At 42.7% G+C, this 25,939-nt stretch overlaps 1 protein-coding gene across 1 annotated transcript; it reads left to right on the top strand.

Moving 5' to 3' along the window:
• Window positions 1-979: 979 nt before the first annotated feature.
• On the top strand, window positions 980-25,870 carry LOC135509030 (sodium-dependent neutral amino acid transporter B(0)AT2-like). The gene is made up of 12 exons (XM_064929325.1): window positions 980-1,128; window positions 2,785-3,278; window positions 9,093-9,250; window positions 10,239-10,365; window positions 10,665-10,846; window positions 16,994-17,104; window positions 18,363-18,604; window positions 19,448-19,640; window positions 20,321-20,513; window positions 20,871-21,030; window positions 21,327-21,489; window positions 24,375-25,870. Exons 2-12 carry the CDS (start codon window positions 2,957-2,959, stop codon window positions 24,732-24,734), a joined length of 2,211 nt encoding a protein of 736 aa, XP_064785397.1. The 5' UTR covers window positions 980-1,128; window positions 2,785-2,956; the 3' UTR covers window positions 24,735-25,870.
• The last annotated feature ends 69 nt before the right edge of the window (window positions 25,871-25,939 follow it).

Raw genomic sequence — 25,939 nt, 5'->3', positions numbered from 1 at the left:
GTATCTGAACATTGTCGTTGAGCAGGTGAATCCCATGGCTACTATCATTATTTGACCCTGCTGGTCATCTATGAACGTTTGAACATCTTGGCCATGTACTGTTATAATCTCAACCCGGCACAGCCAGAAGAGAACTGGCCACCCCTCAGAGCCTGGTTCCTCTCTAGGTTTCTTCCTCGGTTCCTGCCTTTCTAGGGATTTTTTCCTAGCCACCGTGCTTCTACATCTGCATTGCTTGCGGTTTGGGGTTTAACGCTGGGTTTCTGAAAAGCACTTTGTGACATCAGCTGATGTAAAAAGGGCTTTAGAAATACATTTGATTGATTGATACAGGGGGATCTGACCCAGTACTAGATGGGTGTACCTAATAAACTGGACACTGAGTGTATTGTAGGCTATAACAGATGGAAATTATGTAACTGATTGATTGCATACCTGGCTACTGTAGTTACATGGTTGTATCTTCTGCAAGGCAAGCAGCACACGAGTTCAGATTGAATTTAGTGGTGATGACTCACAATGCCCTTCACCCTGTGTAGGCTACAATTATTGAATTAAAACAGCATGTAGGCCTATGTCTATTCCACATACCTAATTACAAGTTGTAGGTACAATAGGACAATCACAAGTCAGTCCTAATAGATGTGCCTATACTGTAGACTATTCTACCCACACATACCCCCCTTCTAGTGAAGGAGCTAATAAGGGGTTAGTCGTAGTAGAACATACCAAGTGAAAATAGGGGGGGATCAGAAAAAATGTCAAACAATTATTTCGTTTATCCTGCGCATTCACGATGGTAATGAATATAATTATACCATCATAAATAATCCGTAATATACAAAGAGATACATTGAGCAAAAAGTAATGTAAATTTGGATCAAACATTTATAAATCAAGGAACCAAGCACCCCTATTACCGCGCTGGATGTATTTCTAAATCCTAGAAGAGGCGAAGCACTTGTGTCTGTTTCATACAACACCACAGCGGCGATACAGCACCATATACGCATTAGCCTACAAGTGATGATGTCTGCCCCGTGTATGTGCTTCTGTCACAATTTCATTCCTTGATACGCATCATTCCGAAAAGGACCAACATCCCCATCTTACTGAAGACGACTAAAGGTACATTTAATTTAAAAGGAATAGATGTGTAGGTCTGAATAGGGTGGCAATGCGCAGGATATGGCCAGGGAGTGTATGATGAAATACCCCACAGGGATGGCACGGAGAAGAGAGATGGGTTGGGCGGGGAGTGAGGAATTCATTGATGTTCATTCCTAGAACAAATTGTATCTTGAATACACAATAGCTCATATGGCGCCAGGTATGGTCCATTGCTTTTTCGGCATTTATGCATTTAATCATGTTTTTTTCTCACACACACATGTATAGCATATCTAATAGCTTAATTTAGCCTTTATAGCGGAATGTGCCATACAGTGGCGTATTCAATAAGAACATGGAACTATTTCCTATTCATAATACATGGAAATGCACATGCACATTAATACAGTAGTCAAATGTTATTATAAAGACAACATGAATACCGGTAGGTTTTATCTTTCTGTGTGCTATAGCTACAGACTATTCCAGCTGCACCCTAAAAGGAATTTAACATTTTCAGACTATTAGGCCTATCATTTACGTTTATTTGCTGATGAAATTACGGCCATGCTTTTAAAACGAGGCTAATCTGAAAGTGGCCACAGGAAATCTATTAATCGCTTAAACCACTTGTCGGTGAAAGGCAATACATAGGCTGCTACAATCTGCACCATGGTAACGTTGTTTCATTGTGGTCTTATTTTACTCACAATGTGGAAAACTATGGCCGAATTGTAATCACATTACACCTATCATACTAATACATTTAGGGCTATATTCTGGGTCGTTTTTCTATTTTTTTTTCGTTTATAGGTTTTCTCTGCTCTCACGTTGAGCTGCGATTACAACGAGTGTTTGGGTTCGTATGCAAATGACCTCGTGCTCTGCGTCAATTATTTGGGCGCGCGGATACCGAATCGTCTCCAGAGATAGCGATGGCCTTTCCATGTTTTGGCCATGCGTCAAAGTAACCAATCAATAGACAATGCATCAAAAGATTTTGGTCACATTTGTCATATTATTTCCTTGTGACAAAAATATGATTTGAAAAAAAAATGGAATTATAAACAGAAATACAAAGAATACTATTGAATCATTATATCGTTTATCCTCGACAACTGCCCATGGCAAGTTTTCTAAGAAGCGTACACACGAGGTTGGACACCATCCAGACTATACAATTTCTGTCTTATGAAAAGATATTAGGGGTGATTATATTCAATTCAAGTGTGATCATACAGCACACAGTATAAAAACGTGTCCTTTTTGTGGTTTCATTGAAATAGAGAACGGAAACTTTTTTTTACACACAGACAGACACCCCCCTTACTTCCTTCCTCCCTTCTCTTTATCTCTTCTCTTTCTCTCAGTAAATACAGAAACCATCATTCTTTCTATGTGCATCAGAGAGTGGTGATATCACCAATACTCACTCACATTCTGCCTTTACTGGAATTATGGATATGATACATTAGGATTTTGTTTGCTTTCCTTTTGGCATTCGCTGATAATGAAGAAAATATCAATATTGTAGCCTAATGTTCATAAAACGGGTCCTGTGTCAACATCTAATAATTATGACAACCCCACTCTGTTTGCCCTGAAATAATGAATATTGAATTTTGAATATGAGTACAATACCCTAAATCATTTATTTTTCTTTCCTGCCCCAAGCTTTTGGTGATAATGAAGAAATAAACAACTCCTTCACAACCATCCATCACACACCTCCAAGACAGTGTCTTTATCCGACTCCACCTTTAAGCCCTCAGAACTACCAGAACTGAACTGCCTCCCGCTACCAGCCCAAAGACATTCTGCCCCACGCCCTGGTCTGCTTTATCAAATGCCCAAAAACAGCAAGGCCGTCAAGAGAGAGCTTGACGACGATGTCACAGAGTCTGTCAGGGACCTGCTATCCAATGAGGACACGTGTGATGATTCCTTCAAGAAGAGCTCACTGATTGTGGGTGGCGGCGGAGGTGATGGGGAAGGAAAGGACCTTAATGGAGACATGGACGTGGAGGATGGAGGCTCGGACGCAGAGGATGATGCAGCGAGACCAGCCTGGAACAGCAAGCTGCAGTACATCCTGGCCCAGGTGGGCTTCTCTGTAGGCCTGGGCAATGTCTGGCGATTCCCCTACCTGTGTCAGAAGAACGGAGGGGGTGAGTGGCTGTTGTGCTTATAGGTTGAGGTATAGAAGTTGCCTGCCATTATGGTTAGGATTTGGGAAGGTTAGCCTGCCCCATTGTGTGTGTGTGTGTGTGTGTGTGTGTGTGTGTGTGTGTGTGTGTGTGTGTGTGTGTGTGTGTGGATGGATGGATGTTAAGTGTGTGAACCTCCTGTTGCGTTGTGGTGCACGTCTGTCAAAACCAGACTGTGACCTTGGTGATCAGAGCTCTCAAGATCAACATTACAGTGGTCACATGACTGTCTGAGTCTGTCTCCGTCTCTCCTCTTTCAATAACCTAGTAACAACCACCAAATAACACAATGATAACCATGCTGCAACAAGCAACAATAACAGCACACAATACTAGCAACCCCCCCTAAATAACCCTTATTCTAACCACACAGTAACAACCAATGACAAATAAAATCTGAAGTGTATTGGTTGTGTACACAGATTTGCAGATGTTGTACCAGGTGCAGCGAGATGCTTGTGTTCCTAGCTCTAACAGTGCAGTAATACCTAATGCTTACGTTCCTAGCTCTAACAGTGCAGTAATACCTAATGCTTGTGTTCCTAGCTCCAACAGGGCAGTAATACCTACTGCTTGTGTTCCTAGCTCCAACAGGGCAGTAATACCTAATGCTTGTGTTCCTAGCTCCAACAGGGCAGTAATACCTACTGCTTGTGTTCCTAGCTCCAACAAGGCAGTAATACCTACTGCTTGTGTTCCTAGCTCTAACAGTGCAGTAATACCTCATGCTTATGTTCCTAGCTCCAACAGGGCAGTAATACCTAATGCTTACGTTCCTAGCTCCAACAAGGCAGTAATACCTACTGCTTGTGTTCCTAGCTCCAACAGGGCAGTAATACCTACTGCTTGTGTTCCTAGCTCCAACAGGGCAGTAATACCTACTGCTTGTGTTCCTAGCTCCAACAGGGCAGTAATACCTACTGCTTGTGTTCCTAGCTCCAACAGTGCAGTAATACCTACTGCTTGTGTTCCTAGCTCTAACAGTGCAGTAATACCTAATGCTTGTGTTCCTAGCTCCAGCAGTGCAGTAATACCTACTGCTTGTGTTCCTAGCTCCAACAGGGCAGTAATACCTAATGCTTGTGTTCCTAGCTCTAACAGTGCAGTAATACCTAATGCTTGTGTTCCTAGCTCCAACAGGGCAGTAATACCTAATGCTTGTGTTCCTAGCTCCAACAGGGCAGTAATACCTACTGCTTGTGTTCTTAGCTCCAACAGGGCAGTAATACCTAGCAATAAATCAATAAATACACACATAACCCAGAAAAATAAAATAAATAAATCAAAACATGTCAAAACGAGCAAAAAAAAAAAGTATTTTATTTGTCACATGCACTGAACACAACTGGTGAAGACTTTATCGCGAACCACTTGCTTACGAGCCCTTCCCAACGAGGCAGAGGTTAAAATAGTAACACAAGAAGAGGAATAAAATCAAATACACAATAATGAAGCTATATACAGGGAGTACCAGTACCAGATCAATGTGGAGCTATATACAGGGAGTACCAGTACCAAATCAATGTGGAGCTATATACAGGGAGTACCAGTACCAGATCAATGTGGAGCTATATACAGGGAGTACCAGTACCAGATCAATGTGGAGCTATATACAGGGAGTACCAGTACCAGATCATTGTGGAGCTATATACAGGGAGTACCAGGTATTTTATCTAACATTTTGGGCACAAATTTGTTTACATCCCTGTTGGTGAGAATTTATGCTTTGCCAAGATAATACATCCATCTGACAGGTGTGTTATATAAAGAAGCTGATTAAACAGCATGATCATTACACAGGTGCACCTTGTGCTGGGGAAAATAAAAGGCCACTCTAAAATGTGCAGTTTTGTCACACAACACAATGCCACAGATGTCTCAAGTTGAGGGAGCATGCAATTGGCATGCTGACTGCCGGAATGTCGACCATACATGTTGAACATGTATGGCGTTGTGTGGACGAGCGGTTTGCTGATGTCAAGGTTGTGAACAGAGTGCCTGATGGTGGTGGTGGGTTAATGGTATGGGCAGTCATAAGCTATGGACAACGAACACAATTGCATTTTTTATCAATGTCAATTTAAATGCATAGTGATACCATGCCCATTATCGTGCCATTCATTCATCCACCGCCATCTGTACACAATTCCTGGAAGCAGAAAATGTTCCAGTTCTTCCATGGCCTGCATATTCACCAGACATGTCACCCATTGAGCATATTTGGGATGCTCTGGATCGACGTGTACAACAGCGTGTTCCAATATCCAGCAACTTCACACAGCTATTGAAGAAGAGTGGGACAACATTCCACAAGCCACAATCAACAGCCTGATAAACTCTATGCAAAAGGAGATGGGTCGTGCTGCATGAGACAAATGGTGGTCACACCAGATACTGACGGGTTTTCCTTTGTTTAAGGTATCTGTGACCAGCAGATGCATATCTGTATTCCCAGTCATGTGAAATATATTTCAATTGACTCATTTCCTTATATGAACTGTAACTCAGTACATTTTTTAAATGAATGCATGTTGCGTTTATATTGTTGCTCAGTGTATATTAAAATGTGAGGTCTCTATATCTATCATCTACCCTCAACCCCGGAAGAAAGTGATTGCAATCATTTTTTTCTGTTTGCCCAAAAGGCAAGCCAGTCAAAAGCACACATTGTTTTGAAAATGTAGCTTATTGAAATATGTGATATCCTTATTTCTCATTCACCATCAGTGACTTTAGAGTTGACAGAATATCAGAATATTTGTGAAAAGCAAAATAGTTAAAGACTTCAAAGTTAGGTTTTTATGCAAAAAATGTACTGGCAATAGATGTTATTCATCTCTTTCAGTTACTTGGCTCGAGCAGTAAAAATGCAACCACCATTTCCGTTTTTGTAATCTCTCTCATGTACCATGTGTCTCTTCTGAGGATGTTCTGATTCGCTGAGAGTAACAGACACAGACAGATCCTATTTTACAGACCTGTGCTATTATGGGTTGTGTCTTAGTCATTCTCCCTGAAGGTGTCTGTAAAGAATATACAGTTGAAGTCGGAAGTTTACATACACCTTAGCCAAATACAATTAAACTCAGTTTTTCACAATTTCTGACATTTAATCCAAGTAAAAATTCCCTGTTTTAGGATCTGTTAGGATCATCACTTTATTTTAAGAATGTGAAATGTCCGAATACTAGTAGAGAGAATGATTTATTTCAGCTTTTATTTATTTCATCACATTCCCATTGGGTCAGAAGTTTACATGCACTCAATTAGTATTTGTTAGCATTGCCTTTAAATTGTTTAACTTGGGTCAAACGTTTCAGGTAGCCTTCCACAAGCTTCCCACAACAAGCTGGGTGAATTTTGGCCTATTTCTACTGACAGAGCTGGTGTAACTGAGTCAGGTTTGTAGGCCTCCTTGCTCGCGCATGCTTTTTCAGTTCTGCTCACAAATTTTCTATAGGATTGAGGTCAGGGCTTTGTGATGGCCACTCCAATACCTTGACTTTGTTGTCCTTAAGCCATTTTGCCACAACTTTGGAAGTACGCTTGGGATCATTGTCCATTTGGAAGACCCATTTGCGACCAAGCTTTAACTTCCTGACTGATGTCTTGAGATGTTGCTTCAATATATCCACATAATTTTCCTTCCTCATGCCATCTATTTTGTGAAGTGCACCAGTCCCTCCTTCAGCAAAAGCGCCCCCACGTCATGATGCTGCCACCCCCGTGCTTCACGGTTGGGATGGTGTTCTTCGGCTTGCAAGCCTCCCCCTTTTTGCTCCAAACGTAATGATGGTCATTATGGCCAAACAGTTCTATTCTTGTTTCTTCAGACCAGAGGACATTTCTCCAAAAAGTACGATCTTTGTCCCCATTTGCAGTTTAAAACCGTAGTCTGGCTTTATAATTGCGGTTTTGGAGCAGTGGCTTCATCCTGCTTTTCAGGTTATGTCGATATAGGACTCATTTTACTGTGGATATAGATACTTTTGTACCTGTTTCTCCAGCATCGTCTCAAGGTCCTTTGCTGTTGTTCTGGGATTGATTTGCACTTTTCGCACCAAAGTACGTTCATCTCTAGGAGACAGAACACGTCTCCTTCCTGTGTTTATACTTCTGTACTATTGTTTGTACAGATGAACGTAGTACCTTCAGGCATTTGGAAATTGCTCCCATCGATGAACCAGACTTGTGGAGGTCCACAATTTTTTTTCTGAGGTCTTGGCAGATTTCTTTTGATTTTCCCATGATGTCAAGCAAAGAGGCACTGAGTTTGAAGGTAGGCCTTGAAATACATCCACAGCTACACCTCCATTTGACTCAAATGATGTAAATTAGCCTATCAGAAGCTTCTAAAGCCATGACATCATTTTCTGGAATTTTCCAAGCTGTTTAAAAGCACAGTCAATTTAGTGTATGTACACTTCTGACCCACTGGAATTGTGATACAGTGAATTATAAGTGAAATAATCTGTCTGTAAACAATTGTTGGAATAATTACTTGTGTAATGCACAAAGTAGATGTCCTAACCGACTTGCCAAAACTATAGTTTGTTAACAAGAAATTTGTGGAGTGGTTGAAAAAACAAACAAGGGCACTGCGTTCATCCACCTCTGGCCTGCTCGCCTCCCTACTACTGAGGAAGTACAGTTCCCGCTCAGCCCAGTCAAAACTGTTCGCTGCTCTGGCCCCCCAATGGTGGAACAAACTCCCTCACGACGCCAGGACAGCGGAGTCAATCACCACCTTCCGGAGACACCTGAAACCCCACCTCTTCAAGGAATACCTAGGATAGGATAAGTAATCCTTCTCACCCCCCCCCTCTTAAATGATTTAGATGCACTATTGTAAAGTGGCTGTTCCACTGGATGTCAGAAGGTGAATTCACCAATTTGTAAGTCGCTCTGGATAAGAGCGTCTGCTAAATGACTTAAATGTAATGTAAATGTAAAAACTTGTTTTAATGACTCCAACCTAAGTGTATCTAAACTTCCGACTTCAACTGTAAAGAATGTCATCATTATGATTCCAGTAGCCATAGACCAATTTGCATCATCTAAGACCTGCGTATCTTTCCAGATCAGTTTGGGTAATCTGAGACCTGAGTATTTTTCCAGATCAGTTTGGGTAATCTGAGGCCTGAGTATCTTTCCAGATCAGTTTGGGTAATCTGAGACCTGAGTATTTTTCCAGATCAGTTTGGGTAATCTGAGACCTGAGTATTTTTCCAGATCAGTTTGGGTAATCTGAGACCTGAGTATTTTTCCAGATCAGTTTGGGTAATCTGAGGCCTGAGTATTTTTCCATATCAGTTTGGGTAATCTGAGGCCTGAGTATTTTTCCAGATTAGTTTGTGTAATCTGAGGCCTGAGTATTTTTCCAGATCAGTTTGGGTAATCTGAGACCTGAGTATTTTTCCATATCAGTTTGGGTAATCTGCGGCCTGAGTATTTTTCCAGATCAGTTTGGGTAATCTGAGACCTGAGTATTTTTCCAGATCAGTTTGGGTAATCTGAAACCTGAGTTTCTTTCCAGATCAAAATACTTATGTGGACACACAGAGGCAAAACTGGTGTGGTGGGAAGTCACTACATGGTGTGTGTGTTTGTTTGTGTGTGTAGCTGCGTGTGTGTGTGTGTGTGTGTGCGTGCGTGTTTGTGTGTGTGTGTGTGTGGCTGCGTGCACACAGAGTGTGTGTACGCAACATGCTCATGTGTTTGTATGTTTGTGTGTGACATAGTTCTGACCCTGTGTGTGTTGGTTCTTCTCCACAGGGGCGTACCTGGTTCCCTACCTCATTCTGCTGATTGTGATTGGCATCCCCCTGTTCTTCCTGGAGCTGTCAGTGGGGCAGCGGATCCGCAGGGGCAGCATCGGGGTGTGGAACTACATCAGTCCTCGCCTGGGGGGCATCGGTTTCGCCAGCTGTGTGGTGAGTGAAGTTAGCTTCACCGCTACTAAGACTGTGGGTGTAGCACATGGGCATGTGTGAAACTTACTCATCCTTACTTAGCCTGTCCCCACTTGCTCCAGAGAATAGCTAGCATTTTATGTGGTGCCGATTGGTAAGATGCTGCTTCGGGAGGTTGTGTGCTAGCAAAGCAGAGGTCCTGGGTTCTAGTCGACTCAGGAGGAAGCGGTACTCGCTAAGCAAGCAGTGTGACGTCCTTTATATGGCCACCATACACATTTTCTTAGAATAAAGGGGAAAGCACACAGGACTGTTTCTTTCTGCTTCACAAGCAAACACACACACGTTTTCTTTAAACCCATCTACCCTTAGCATCCTTCTATGGTAATGAATTGAAAGATGACTAGACAAGTCTTCTCCATGTCATCTCAGCCAGTATAAACTACTTCCATGAGTCATTGTGTTCCGGTCTCTGTTTCTTAATGGCCGCAACGCAGTGGAGATAATTTGATTAGCCAGGTTAGAGCAGAAGGAATTCTGGGTACTGAATAGGTCACGTGTCACCAACACCTTTCTGTGAACTAACTGGCAGCATGTGTCAACCATGATAACACTGCCAACTATGATAACACTGCCAACCATGAAAACACTGCTAACCATGAAAACATTGCTAACCATGATAACACTGCCAACCATGATAACACTGCCAACCATGAAAACATTGCTAACCATGATAACACTGCCAACCATGATAGCACGTGCTGTTTGAGGATGGTTTAAATGTAGTCGTTTGACAGGTGGTACCATGTTAAACTGATTTTGTTGAACTAGTGTGTCGCCTTCGCTTGCTCTGTTAGGGTTGCTAGAAAACTCATTAAGACAAATGCATTTATAATAAGCACCATATCGATAACATTTGATTGATTGATTTGAGTGAGTGTTGTGCGTCTATTAGGTAGTGATGATTTAGATTGTGTGTTTTAAACACTAACCTGTTTCTGTATGGCAGGTGTGTTTCTTTGTGGCCCTCTACTACAATGTGATTATAGGGTGGAGTCTCTTCTACTTCTCCCAGTCCTTCCAGCAGCCTCTGCCATGGCACGAGTGTCCCCTGGTCAAGAACAAAACCACTACGTGTAAGACACACACACCCCCTCATCACCCACCACATGCTCACACCTTCACGACACACGAGGCAATAACTACCCCAATGAGTGTCTCTTAATAACTAGCGTACAAGTTCACATAAAGTGTGTGATAAAGCCATGGTGCTTATACCACCCAGTGACAGCAATACAGTAAGCCATTAGCCATACTGTACCTTCACAGTAATCCATTATAAAGTGTGTTCTACTGAGTGAGGTGACCACAGAAACTCAACTCCAGGTGTTCTGCACCTGTTTCATCAGCAACATGTTGTCCCTCCTCCCTCCAGATGTAGTGCCTGAGTGTGAGAAGAGCTCGGCCACCACCTACTACTGGTACCGTGAGGCTCTGAACATCTCTGACTCCATCTCTGAGAGCGGAGGCCTCAACTGGAGGATGACCATCTGTCTGCTGGCTGCCTGGTCCATGGTCTGCCTCGCCATGATCAAGGGCATTCAGTCCTCTGGGAAGGTGAGTGAGTGAGTGAGAGAGAGAGTGACGATGAAAAATTGACCTAAGTCTGCAAGTAAGACAGAGAGAGCAAGTGAAAGAAAAAAAGCTTGCTAGATAGTTACTGTTGTCGTGTCTTTGGCTATGCCGGATTAAGGGATATTCTATAAAATAATTTATCCGTAATTAATATTACCTGATTGAGCTAATCATATAAATGTAATTAACTAGAGAGGCGGGGCACCACGAAAGAATATTTATAGAGCCAGTATCTTCCGAGTAAACTCTTAAAGACCTAGTAATATTTTACATCAATAGCAGTCAATATTAATCGTCACCTTAATTCAGTCTCATCTGAATGGTGTAAGTTCTTGGTCATCTTCACGAACCCTGGCTAAAAAGTTGAATCAGCAATACAAAATTGGGTTGAATTATTTATTTACTAAATACCTAACTAATCACACAGAATTACACATACACATAATTAATCATAACTTGATTACAAATTACGTTATAAAGTAAACAGATAACAGATACGGAACAGATATGACAGCTTGTTACACAAAAGAAAAGTGGCTGGGTTTGAGTGAAAGAGCGGGAAGACTGAGGAACAAAGGGCGAAGCTGTGCTATCGTAAATACAGTATCTTATGCATTCTAAATTGCCGCCCATTTGGAAAAGGAAAATGTAATAAATATTTACTCTGAGCTGCGCTTCGGTAGGTTGGTGGTAGATGGAAGGCCGTGTTGCCCAACCGAGTCCTTTGAAGAATGTCTCTGCTGGTAAATTAGATCCGTTGTAGTAACGTTATTGTGTGGTAGACGGGATACTCTGTCTGTTCCTTCCTAACCTGCGTTTGCAGCTGCTGTTGCTAACTCAACGGCTAGAAGGTATCACTTCTGTAGTGAATAAGAGTTCAAAGTTCATACCATTTGCAACCAAAGCTCACGCTGATGTTGGCTTCGTTCTGTAGTTATTATCTGAACCATTCTGACATCGGACCATCGTCCTCACATCCTCGTAACCGGAGGTTATATTGTAGTCAAATCCATTTGAATCCCACTTTGTAATACAACAAAATATGGAAAAAGTCAAGTGGTGTGAATACTTCCTGAAGGCACTGGATCTTGAACATTGTCATTCTCTTTAGATTGCTACACAGTTTGAGGTGACTGCCGTTACCATACAAATGTTATTGGCTGATTTGACTATGATCTGTAGTCTTTTGGGCGAATGTAGATTAGACCTATTTCATATCACTCCAAGGAATGTTTACCAGCAGCAACCTACTAATGTACATATACTGTAAAATACCAATTTTACATCTGTTCTGAATGTATAAGATTACATATAAAATGGTGTAGACCTTAGTGAAATGCTCACTTACAAGCCCCTAACCAACAATGCAGTTTTAAAAAGATAAGAATAAGAAATAAAAGTAACAAGTAATTAAAGAGCAGCAGTAAAATAACAATAGCAAAACTAGATACAGTGGGGTACCGGTATAGAGTCAATGTGCAGGGGCACCGGTTAGTTGAGGTAATATGTATATGTAGGTAGAGTTATTAAAGTGACTATGCATAGATGATAACAATATAGAGTATCAGCAATGCAATTATTCTGGGTAGCCATTTGATTAGATGTTCAGGAGTCTTATGGCTTGGGGGTAGAAGCTGTTTAGAAGCCTCTTGGACTTAGACTTGATGCTCCGGTACCGCTTGCCATGCGGTAGCAGAGAGAACAGTCTATGACTAGGGTGGCTGGGGTCTTTGACAATTTTTATGGCCTTCCTTTGACACCACCTGGTATAGAGGTCCTGGATGGCAGGAAGCTTGGCCCTAGTGATGTACTGGGCCATTCACACTACCCTCTATAGTGCCTTGCGGTCGGAGGTAGTGATGCAACCAGTCAGGATGCTCTCAATGGTGCAGCTGTAGAACCTTTATTTAACCAGGCAAGTCAGTTAAGAACAAATTCTTATTTTCAATGACGGCCTGGGAACAGTGGGTTAACTGCCTGTTCAGGGGCAGAACGACAGATTTGTACCTTGTCAGCTCGGGGGTTTGAACTCGCAACCTTCCGGTTGCTAGTCCAGCGCTCTATATACCAGGATCTGAGTACCCATGCCAAATATTTTCAGTCTCCTGAGGGGGAATACGTTTTGTGCCCTCTTCAGCCAGTAGTTTTGAAAGCAGTGCTCACCAACCAAAACAGGAAAAAGGGAATATAGCAAAAGGGAATATAACATTGCGGATAAAGTTTGGAATGACACAATTTAATGTGTAGAACATCTAAAGACCTGCAATCACAATGCTGAGATCTTTTCAGTTTTGAAAACAATGTATTTGGGTGTTTTCGGAGCCTTTGTTCATGTTTTTATGGAGCCCTGATACAACAACGAGGATGAGGAAGTGATTTGCTGTTTGGGGTAAGTTTCTTAAAAACATGTGAAATCACAAAAGAAGGTGTCTGGACCCTTCTTTAACATGCCATTGATGTCAAAAATAGAGATTTGTTTGTAAAAAATGAAAATTCTCCTTTAAGATCCCGGACTGCCTCTAACAATGAACAAGTTTGAGGCCCTCTTTGGACCCCACAACGGTCTCGATGGCCTTTTAAGTTGGAGAGAGAGTGGAAATGGCTATGAGCTTTCCTTTCCACTTCTAGTGAAGGGACTAGAGCAGGAGAACCTTTGAAGCTTTGCCACACAAAAGAATATTAATGTCCCTCTCGCCCCTCGTTTACAAAAGCCTATTCCTAGGAGTATCCCCACTGGGATCTACATTTTCTTTTTACTTTCTGTGTGTGGGTATGAGGGTGCAAGAAAGACCGAGGGAGAGAGGGAGGCAGACCGGTTGCCATGGTTTTATGCTCTCTTTTGCATGATTGTTAGGAGTGTACTCACAAAAAAAGAAACTGAGGGAGAAAAGAAATAACATTTAGCTGATTGTGTGGTGAAGAGGGAGTGTACTGAATGGCTGGGTACTAAATGGCTCATTCATTTTGCACTCAACATCTACTTTTTGCTCGCATTGTTGACATAAAATGATGTGGAGCTGCAAAAGAACGCATCAAAGTAAAAGCACCGTTATGGCAAGTATGAGTTGCCGTAACGACAGACAGTGATGGAGGAAGAAATATCCATTCAGTTGTATATCGCAAATATTCATTTGGAGGATATTATATTGATACTTTCACTCCCGAGTATGGATTTGTAAAAACATTATTTATTTTTTCCAGGTAGCGTTACCCTGCACTAGTCGGCTGTACCTGCGCCAAAACTCCTGTATTTTTCATCCTATAGCTTGTTCTCCAGCTAGCTAGTCAACATGTTTTCAGCACTTGAATTTCCATGACTGATCAAAAATAATAATATTTAACCTTTATTTTGACAGGGAGTCAATGCTGAAACCATACACATCCACATTAACTACACATCCACATTAAAATACACACATTAACTACACATCTAAATAAAATACACACATTAACTACACATCTAAATAAAATACACACATTAACTACACATCCACTTAAAATACACACATTAACTACACATCTAAATAAAATGCACACATTAACTACACATCCACATTAAAATACACACATTAACTACACATCTAAATAAAATACACACATTAACTACACATCTAAATAAAATACACACATTAACTACACATCCACTTAAAATACACACATTAACTACACATCTAAATAAAATGCACACATTAACTACACATCTAAATAAAATGCACACATTAACTACACATCCACATTAAAATACACATTATTAAACACAATCATGACAAACAAACACATTCTTCAGTAAAAAGGTCCCCTAACAACTGTCTGAAGTTCCCTACAGGCACCAATTCCTCCCATTTTAAAGTGCATTGGAGATCAATCCACATGTAAGGTGCAAAACAAAAAATGAAGGCATATCTAAGGGCTCAAAGGGCCCTCCAGAGTGAGCCATCCCTGAGATCAGGTCTGGGAGCTCGTACGTCTGCAGGTGAAATAAAGTAAGGAATGGTGGACGTGTATGCAGTAGGGCTTTATAAACAAAAACAACTGCAACGCATTGATCTAGTAGACTTCAAAGAGGGCCAGCCTACTGTCTGATACAGAATGCAGTGATGTGTGCTGAACCTGTCCCATGGCCCGAAGGGAAATGGAGCTTAAACCGTTACAGCATCAGGTGGTGTCATTTTAACATCTAGTCTAAGCTTAGGCATTCAGGTGGTGTCATTTTAACATCTAGTCTAAGCTTAGGCATTCAGGTGGTGTGATTTTAACATCTAGTCTAAGCTTAGGAATTCAGGTGGTGTGATTTTAACATCTAGTCTTAGCTTTGGCATTCAGGTGGTGTGATTTTAACATCTAGTCTTAGCTTAGGCATTCGGGTGGTGTGATTTTAACACCTTGTCTAAGCTTAGGCTTTCAGGTGGTGTGATTTTAACACCTTGTCTAAGCTTAGGCATTCAGGTGGTGTGATTTTAACACCTTGTCTAAGCTTAGGCATTCAGGTGGTGTGATTTTAACACCTAGTCTAAGCTTAGGCATTAAGGTGGTGTGATTTTAACATCTAGTCTAAGCTTAGGCATTCAGGTGGTGTCATTTTAACATCTAGTCTAAGCTTAGGCATTCAGGTGGTGTCATTTTAACACCTAGTCTAAGCTTAGACATTCACAACTGTTTGACCAGCACAGGATTAAGCTCTATCTGTCCCTCCAGTTGACCTGGTTTGCCCTTTAGAGGCCATCAGGCATGCAGAGGCCCACCCCTGAACCCAACCCTGCTCATGACTGAACTCCAAACCATCTTAAATCACGCCTCAGAGCCTGTGTGGTGACTCAACCTACCCACCCCGCTCTTCAACCACAATCCCCTAGTATCCTCCCAGATATAATACAGTATATCACCAAGCACAAAGCAAGAAGGCCCCTCCCTCTGTCAGCTTAGTGGGACAGTGGTACAAAAGCTCTTGTGTGGGCCCTGACCCAGAGGCCGGTCAGAACCCTTGGCCCCATAGCAGTTCAGTAGAGTAGACCTCCCCTGGGATAGGACCTTCTATTGCGTCACTCACTTCAATCACTTGCTACTTCTTCTGTATTCTTCCACTCACTGTATAGTGGTCCGCAGGGCTGTGTATTTCCCTATGGGTTACTGCCACCCCCACAGGTCAGGAGGGGACAACAGAGTCAGCCTCAGAGATCCCTTTCCATAAAGCCCAGAAGAGGTAGCTTCAGAGTAGCTTTGTATTTATTATGGATCCCCATTAGCTGTTGCCAAGGCAGCAGCTACTCTTCCTATGGTCCAGACACATTAAGACACATCACAAAATAAACCATATCACATGTCCACATGTACAATACAACAATATTACAATGTACAATGCCACCATACAACAATATTACAATGTACAATACCACCATACAACAATATTAAAATGTACAATACAACAATATTCAAATGTACAATACCACCATACAACAATATTAAAATGTGCAATACCACCATACAACAATATTAAAATGTACAATACCACCATACAACAATATTAAAATGTACAATACCACCATACAACAATATTAAAATGTACAATACCACCATACAACAATATTAAAATGTACGTGTGTGTGTGCATGTGTGTGTGTCTCTTCACAGTCCGCGTTGTTCCATGAGGTGTAGTTTTATCGTTTTTCTTTTTTTTTAAATCACATTTTACTGCTTGCATGAGTTGCTTGATGTGGAATAGAGTTCCATGTAGTCATGGCTCTATGTAGTACTGTGTGCCTCCCATAGTCTGTTCAGGACTTGGGGACTGTGAAGAGACCTCTGGTGCCATGTCTTGTGGGGTCAGCATGGTTGTCTGAGCTGTGTGCCAGTAGTTTAAACAGACAGCTCTGTATTTCCAACATGTAAATCCCTCTCACAAAGACAAGTAGTGATGCAGTCAAGCTCTCATCTACTTTGAGCCAGGAGAGTTTGACATCCATGTGATTGACGTTAGCTCTCTGTGTACATTTAAGGGTTTATATAGTTATTAACCCCAGAGAGACAGGGTCTGAGACAGATTTGTCAATAAGTAAAGTCTCCAAGTCAGCCATTCACTTTGTAATGTAGGAGTTGCAAGACGTTTGTTCTTCTGTTGTGGTTGTTTTACAGGTGATGTACTTCAGCTCGTTGTTCCCTTACGTGGTGCTGATCTGTTTCCTGGTTCGGGCTCTGCTCTTGAAAGGCTCCGTGGACGGCATCCGACACATGTTTACCCCCAAGGTACAGTACCCTAACCCCTAAGGTATAATAATGCTGCTTTATAGTTTCACCCAATGTAATGGTGCCTTGTTCACACCCAGGCACAGTCAACCAAATCCTACTGCATACAGCCAACATGCTGCACTACACTGCAGGTAAAGTCAGGAACCAGACTTCTTCAGAGAGTTAGCTTATGCACTTGTTTGAGCCAATGCACCTTTTAAAATATATATTTTTTATCTCACCTTTATTTAACCAGGTAGACCAGTTGAGAACAAGTTCTCATTTACAACTGCGACCTGCCAAGATAAAGCAAAGCAGTGCGACAAAAACAACAACACAGAGTTACACATGGATAAACAAACGTGCAGTCAATAACACAATAGAAAAATCTATGTACTCTTGTTTGATCCAATGCACTCGTTTGATCCAGTTGTGGATCAATGTTACATTGTTAACTTTACTGAAACAGGAAGGAAAATATATCGACTGAAAATGTGCCATAAATGTAAAAATAGATTTTTACCAGAGCTCAGCTATTCAACAGCAATGGCCCTCTACATTGTTCATTTTACTAAAGAGGAAGGCTGTTAAATGAAAATGTGTCAGAAATATATATTTTTTAAATACAGTAGTCTGTTATAGGTTGGCTACTCAGCCGCCGTGGCCCAATGGCAACTCAGGCAAAAGGAATAATTTAATTTGGACTCTGCTGTGGTGGCAGACTTCTCACCATGGTAACAGGAGTCGCTCAGTGCTCCCTGCTTTATGTAACACCCACAACGGTGTGTTCCGTTCATTTCACAACAGTCTCGTGTGTCTGCTGCTTCTCACACGGCTGACATCTTCCTACTTCAAAGGCCTTCGCTGCGTCTCCTGTGTGCAGGGAAAGAGACATCAAAAGCAGGGTTCATTGTGTGCTGTATAGTGTGTGCCTTGTAACTGTCACCACACAAAGATGCTGTAGGATATTTGAGGGCAGTGGCATGATGGATATGCTCTCAGTATGTTGTGTCCTTGTTTAATCTTCCACAGTTTTGACAAATTTGACACTCTCAACCATGATTCACATGTCCACTGCTCTGCTCCACTGGTCCAAACAATGGTTTGTCCATTACTAGGAGAGCACAGATTCCTACAATAAATAGCGTAGTGTTGTCCTAAAGAGCCAAATGTTTGTCAAATGAATCCACAGCAAGGAGAGATGAGTCCGCAACTCCAGTTGATCTTCCTTTTGTCAGAACCTCACCTAAAATGTCCATTCTTTATTTCCTTCCAGTTGGAGATCATGCTGGAGGCCAAGGTGTGGCGTGAGGCGGCCACGCAGGTCTTCTTCGCCCTGGGCCTGGGCTTCGGAGGCGTCATAGCCTTCTCCAGCTACAACAAGCGGGACAACAACTGCCACTTTGACGCAGTGCTGGTCTCCTTCATCAACTTCTTCACCTCTGTGCTGGCCACCCTGGTGGTGTTTGCTGTGCTCGGCTTCAAGGCCAACATCATGAACGGCAAGTGTGTCGCGCTGTAAGTATGGATACGCAATTAAGCTGTCGTCAATTAGTCAATTCAAATGTATTTATTACACTGAGTATGTGAACACACTTTACAGAAAGGGTTGAAGGGAAAACATTGTGCCTCAAAGGCAATCTACCTTTTTGATGCTGACATGAAGTTTGGGAGGGCGGCTCCCTTTTTGTAGACCAGCGGATCAATTTAGGAACCCAGTTGTGGTCTCAACTTGCTGTTGAAAGTTAGAATAGTACAATATACAAGATGCAATTTCAAAATATGGTTGCGCATGAGCAATTTCTCTCTTTATGTTAGTCACTGACAGTCACTCAATTAGCCCATGTAAGATAAAATGTTTTAGATTTGTAAGTTAGTCCAGCCAGCTTTCTAAACTTGTAGTAATCATGGCTGAATTACCGATAGGGGGCCCCCATTGATTTTGTTAGTCACTGTCACTCAGATATCATATTAAAAACTGCAATCATTTCTCTCCACCACATGGCAAAATCAGTAGAATTGCTTGAAGTGAGTTATAAAATTGCAAAAATGGGTCTCTGCTGTCAAGAGGGGACACAAAAATATTTTGCTCACAAGGTGGGGGGAGCCCACCAACAAAATGTCACTTAGGGCCCCCAAAAGGCTAGGGTCGGCTCTGACTGCATGTGTGGGTATGGATTTGGGTATGCAGACCCACGAGCCACTGCGGCCTCTCATGATAATTTCAGATGTATTGTAACCCCCACCCCAAAGTGACCCATTCCTGGTCTTTAAGATATTAGAAATAAGGCCTAGAATACATTAGCAAAGTCTACGAAAGTGTCCATTTAATCTGGTCTTATTTCATTTTCTACCTCTCAGGAACACTAAGAAGATAGTGGGTTTGCTGGGGAACGAGATCAGCCGTGATCTGATCCCCCACCACATCAACTTCAGCGCCCCTGTGAGCGCCGAGGACTACCAAAAGATGACTGAGCTCATCAGAGAGGTGATGGAGAAGGATTACCAGCTTCTGGGTCTGGGCTCCTGCAGCATCGAGGAAGAGCTCAACAAGGTGAGGGGCCATTGTCTTCTGACAGCTACAGCACATCATTCTAATGTGTTGGTCAGTGCAGACGGCCGTCGCGACATCTGACGGAACGGGGCTCATAGAATGTATAACGGTGATATGTCATTCTGTATCTTTTATGATCATAATCACTGAGGTAGCATTCTACAAGCAGTCATGAAAACTGGTGTCACACATGGTGTCATCACGACAACTGACTTTACACTGTCATGTCTCAAACCAGGATTAGCTACGCCTATCCAATGAACATTCTTAGTGTCATAACAAGGAAGCTGTAAAGTGTTACTGAATGCGGTTTCCCACAGACTGTAAGACATATCTCCCAGTCTTGTCTACACACTTTGAGATTTCCAGGAAGCCGCTTGGTTTAAGTTGCTTCCCCTTTCATTCAACACCGTTTGGTAGACTGCTACTTTAGTGCATTTCTGTTCCCTTGCTGTTACTTGTGTGTTCCAACTCAGTGTGAATAATTAATAAGGTATTGACTTAACAGGAAAGCACAGCGTCAGACACAGAGGCCCTGTAGATCTACAACATGGCTCAAGTTAACAATCATGTGATTCCTTGGGGACAAAGTCCTTACTAGAAGTGGATATTACTGACGTAAACCTCATCTTCATCTTCCTCCTCCTGCTCCCCATCCTCCTGCTCCTCGTCCTCCTCAGGCCGTGCAGGGTACAGGCCTGGCCTTCATCGCCTTTACAGAGGCCATGACCCACTTCCCTGCGTCTCCCTTCTGGTCTGTCATGTTCTTCCTGATGCTGGTTAACCTGGGCCTGGGAAGCATGTTCGGGACCATCGAAGGCATCATCACACCCCTGGTAGACACCTTCAAAGTCCGCAAGGAGTTCCTCACAGGTCAGTCAGAGAGAGGGGATGAAGGAAGAGATGGGTCATTATTTCTCATTTCAACTTTCTGTGATTCCTCTTATCTCCTCGTCTCCTTCTCAATCTTTTTTTGAGAAGGTCCAAGGTCCCCCTCTGACCTTATTCTTCAGAGGAGAAAAAGAGTCAAAGAATTGAGGAATGTGTGTCATAATACTACCTCTACTGCAGAGCAGATGTCTGGCACCAAAGAGAATGTTTTAGAATTGATACACTTATTAGTGCAACAACATGTTGACAAATATTGTGCATGAATTCTGTTAACGAGGATGGCATTTCTCCCCCTTGCACCGTTTCAATAACGTCCATGTTGTCTCCCTCCTGTATCAGTGGGCGTCTGTCTGCTGGCCTTCTTCATTGGCCTGCTGTTCGTCCAACGTTCTGGGAACTACTGGGTGGCCATGTTCGATGACTACTCTGCCACACTGCCTCTGCTCATAGTGGTCATTCTGGAGAATGTTGCTGTTGCTTGGGTCTATGGGACTGACAAGTATGTACAGTACATATCAAATCATATACAGAATGGCAGTAATCTGTGGTTTTCTCCACTTTAATTCAAAATCCAAAGCTGTCCATCCAAATACAATGGAAAAACCAGTATTTGACTCAGTATTCAGAATGAGCTGAACATGAAAAGTAATTGTGAAATAATACCACTAAATTGTACTTTTATCTCCTATCACCTGTTGAACATAATTGCCAAAGTCAACACAGTCTAAACTGAGTACCATTATGTTTTTTCACCTCCTGTGGTGGTATCCCGTCTCCGTCTCTCCTCCTCCCCAGGTTCTTTGAGGATCTGAAGGACATGCTGGGCTTCACTCCGTTCCGGTTCTACTACTACATGTGGAAGTACGTGACCCCCCTGCTGCTCATCCTGCTGCTTGGCTCCAGTGTGATCCAGCTGGGAATGACCCCACCCAGCTACAGCGCCTGGATCAAGGACCTGGTGAGTCGCCTCTCTTTGGTGCAACTGGATAAGGCCAAAACACAATAGTTCAGTTTAATGGACTATTGTTTCAGTCGATGGGATGTGCAAGATTCTTCTCCACTCCTACCTGGCATATGCTGATTTTGTACGTTTGCCCACTGACAAAGAAATGATCCGTTTATAATTTTAATGGTAGGTTTATTTGAACAGTGAGAGAATAACAACAACAAAATCCAGAAAAACTCATGTCAAAAATGTTATAAATTGATTTGCATTTTAATGAGGGAAATAAGTATTTGACCCCATCTCAATCAGAAAGATTTCTGGCTCCCAGGTGTCTTTTATACAGGTAACAGGCTGAGATTAGGAGCACACTCTTAAAGGGAGTACTCCTAATCTCAGTTTGTTACCTGTATAAAAGACACCTGTGCACAGAAGCAATCAATCAATCAGATTCCAAACTCTCCACCATGGCCAAGACCAAAGAGCTCTCCAAGGATGTCAGGGACAAGACTGTAGACTTACACAAGGCTGGAATGGGCTACAAGACCATCGCTAAGCACCTTGGCAAGAAGCTGACAACAGTTGGTGCGATTATTCGCAAATGGAAGAAACACAAAATAACTGTCAATTCTCCCTCAGCCTGGGGCTCCATGCAAGATCTCACCCCGTGGAGTTGCAATGATCATGAGAACAGTGAGGAATCAGCCCAGAACTACACTGGAGGATCTTGTTAATGATCTCAAGGCAGCTGGGACCATAGTCACCAAGAAAACAATTGGTAACACACTACGCCGTGAAGGATTGAAATCCTGCAGCGCCCCCGCAAGGTCCCCCTGCTCAAGAAAGCACATATACATGCCCGTCTGAAGTTTGCCAATGAACATCTGAATGATTCAGAGGACAACTGGGTGAAAGTATTGAGGTCAGATGAGACCAAAATGGAGCTCTTTGGCATCAATTAAACTCGCAGTGTTTGGAGGAGGAATGCTGCCTATGACCGCAAGAACACCATCCCCACCATCAAACATGGAGGTGGAAACATTATGCTTTGGGGCTGTTTTTCTGCTAATGGGACAGGACAACTTCATCGCATCAAAGGGACGATGGATGGGGCCATGTACCGTCAAATCTTGGGTGAGAATCTCCTTCCCTCAGCCAGGGCATTGAAAATGGGTCGTGGATGGGTATTCCAGCATGACAATGACCCAAAACACACGGCCAAGGGAACAAAGGAGTGGCTCAGGAAGAAGCACATTAAGGCCCTGGAGTGGCCTAGCCAGTCACCAGACTTCAATCCCATAGAAAATCTGTGGAGGGAGCTGAAGGTTTGAGTTGCCAAACGTCAGCCTCGAAACCTTAATGACTTGGAGAAGATCTGCAAAGAGTGGGACAAAATCCCTCCTGAGATTTGTGCAAACCTGGTGGCCAACTACAAGAAACATCTGACCTCTGTGATTGCCAACAAGGGTTTTGCCACCAAGTACTAAGTCATGTTTTGCAGAGGGGTCAAATACTTATTTCCCTCATTAAAGTGCAAATCAATTTATAACATTTTTTGCCATGCGTTTTTCTGGATTTTGTTGTTGTTATTCTGTCTCTCACTGTTCAAATAAACCTACCATTAAAATTATAGACTGATCATTTCTGTCAGTGGGCAAACGTACAAAATCAGTAGGCGATCAAATACTTTTTTCCCTGACTGTATCTTCTTGTCTCCTTTATCCACACCGATTTGTAATGTACCTGGAGCAGTCACTCGATATGCGCTTTGCCATGTTAGCTTCACCAATAGGAACACTCGATATGCGCTTTGCCATGTTAGCTTCACCAATAGGAACACTCGATATGCGCTTTGCCATGTTAGCTTCACCAATAGGAACACTCGATATGCGCTTTGCCATGTTAGCACCAATAGGAACACTCGATATGCGCTTTGCCATGTTAGCTTCACCAATAGGAACACTCGATATGCGCTTTGCCATGTTAGCTTCACCAATAGGAACACTCGATATGCGCTTTGCCATGTTAGCTTCACCAATAGGAACACTCGATATGCGCTTTGCCATGTTAGCTTCACCAATAGGAACACTCGATATGCGCTTTGCCATGTTAGCTTCACCAATAGGAACACTCGATATGCGCTTTGCCATGTTAGCTTCACCAATAGGAACACTCGATATGCGCTCTGCCATGTTAGCTTCACCAATAGGAAGACTCGATATGCGCTCTGCCATGTTAGCTTCACCAATAGGAACACTCGATATGCGCTCTGCCATGTTAGCTTCACCAATAGGAACACTCGATATGCGCTTTGCCATGCTAGCTTCACCAATAGGAACACTCGATATGCGCTCTGCCATGTTAGCTTCACCAATAGGAACACTCGATATGCGCTTTGCCATGTTAGCGTCATAAATACTCCACTGTTGGATTATCAAGATTAGCACAGATGGAGGAGAGGACTATGGGCCGAAGCGCGACAGAAATGTAAAGGCAATTTCCTATTGAGCCGACATATGCAGGAGTTTACCATGAATGCAGTTTCCACTAACGCGGAAACAGTGCCTTTAACTTTCAATCACGCTGTAGGCTGAACTTAACACGATACGGATTGAATAGAGCCCTTAGACTTACTGTAAGACAAGAGGACTTCACACTTATCACAAGCTCAACTTTTTGTCCCGTGGTTTTAGTGTCAGTATCAGTGTCAATGTGTTTACCTGTCTGGTATCCTTGGTAACCGGTTGTAACATTCTGGTCATAGTTGTACTCCGTCTAGTCAGAACCTTGATAAACCTTCCTCCCCTCCAGGCCAGTGAGAGGTCTATGAGCTACAATAGTAAACAGTAGTAGTAGTACAGTAGTAGTAACCTCTAACCTCCCTCGGTCTCCCCCTCCAGGCCAGTGAGAGGTCTGTGAGCTACACTCCATGGGGCCTGGCGGTCTGCATCTCCCTGGTGGTAATGGCCATCATGCCCGTGCCCGTGGTGTTCTTCCTCCGCTACTTCAACATCATCGACGAGAACGCCGGCGTCGTCTCCACCATCTCATACAAGAAGGGCTGCATCATCCAGGAGATAGCCAGGCCCGAGGAGGAGGACGACGCCAGCCTCATCCATGCCAAGTCGCCCTCGCCCATGCCCGGCAACAGCATCTACCGCAAGCAGAACGGAGGGGTTCCCGATTCCACTCCCAACGGCCGCTATGGTATTGGTTACTTGATGGCCGACATGCCGGACATGCCCGAGTCAGACTTATAGCATGTTGTTTCTGGTGCTCCGCCCTACTGGCTGGCCAACCAATCCCTCTTTTGCGTGTGTTTAGTCGTGGGAATCGTCATCTGCATATTTTTACTCTTATATTTTTACTGTATATTCTTTATAGATATCGTAGCTGCTCCCCTTCATGTTTTCCTTTTCCCGTTTTGCTGTAAAAACGATTAAAAAGGTGTGCACAATGTATACTGTACATACTATCTCCTTTTGTCTTCCCCACCTAGTCCTTCCTTGGCTCAGTCCCAAATGGAAGCCCTCAGCCCCGTCCTGAAGCTCAATACAGTACAGTATTGGTGTAAGCAATAAGGTGGACACTCCACCAAGCCTGCTATAGTTGCTCAACAAGGGACTTAGGCTAGGGACAAGTGAAGATCAGGTTTGGGGTTAATTCCATTTCAAATCAGGAAGTAAACTGAAATAAAAAAAAATCTCATAGAGGAAGCGATGTGAATTTTTCAGTTTACTTCCTGGATCACCAAATTGAAATGGAATTGACCCCACCCCTGAGGGATAGATTTGGGACTGGGCCTTTTGTCTGTCTCTGGAAGATGCAGGTTGAGTGTTGTCCCCCCCTGGCCCAGCTGTAGAATGCCTGTGTACATTGTGACCTTACCTCTGGCCCAGAGTTCTGAGATTAATAGCAGCGCAGCCTCTTTGGGTGACATACGTGTTGGCAATGATGCAGTACTGACCACATTTCTTTAGTGTAAGTACAATATAGTGCAAACAGCAAAAGGATGGCATTGAAACTGAACCCCCCCAACCAAACCCCCCCCCAAAAATGTGCCTAAATAACTTATGATATTTGTTTATAGAATACATGGTGGACGTTGTATATTTAAGGTATTCTGTAAATATAAATATTATAAATATTATAAATATATTTAGCCTATCTGAATAGTTTGGATATCAGAACACCTTGTTTTTTGGAAAGAAGTGCTTAAAATCCTTACAGCTGGTTCCATTTTTTGTTTACTGATGTGCTGTCAATCTATGTAGAGGTTTGACCCGTCTTGATAACTTGTAAATATTTTTTTCCTCCATGAAATGGCTTCATAACGCAATGTATTTTTTCCCCCTGTTGAGATTAAAGATCAAACTTGGTCCATACTGGGCACTAATGTCTGTGTAGTTCTCACTGTTGGTCTGTCAGAGAAATGTAAACTGTGTCTTTTGTTTGATGTGATTCA

Source organism: Oncorhynchus masou, chromosome 22 (assembly GCF_036934945.1).
Source record: "Oncorhynchus masou masou isolate Uvic2021 chromosome 22, UVic_Omas_1.1, whole genome shotgun sequence".
Classification (NCBI taxonomy): domain Eukaryota; kingdom Metazoa; phylum Chordata; class Actinopteri; order Salmoniformes; family Salmonidae; genus Oncorhynchus; species Oncorhynchus masou.
The sequence above is the reverse complement of the archived record's forward strand: the minus strand, read 5'-3'. Positions and strand labels throughout refer to the sequence as shown.

What these genes read in the sequence shown, in the direction of transcription:
- LOC135509030 (XM_064929325.1), top strand. Translation starts at nt 2,957, where the DNA reads ATGCCCAAAAACAGCAAGGCCGTCAAGAGAGAGCTTGACGACGATGTC. An exon ending in GTGTCAGAAGAACGGAGGGG is followed by an intron (nt 3,279 to 9,092) that starts GTGAGTGGCTGT and finishes TCTTCTCCACAG; the next exon opens with GGGCGTACCTGGTTCCCTAC. An exon ending in CCGCAAGGAGTTCCTCACAG is followed by an intron (nt 20,514 to 20,870) that starts GTCAGTCAGAGA and finishes CTCCTGTATCAG; the next exon opens with TGGGCGTCTGTCTGCTGGCC.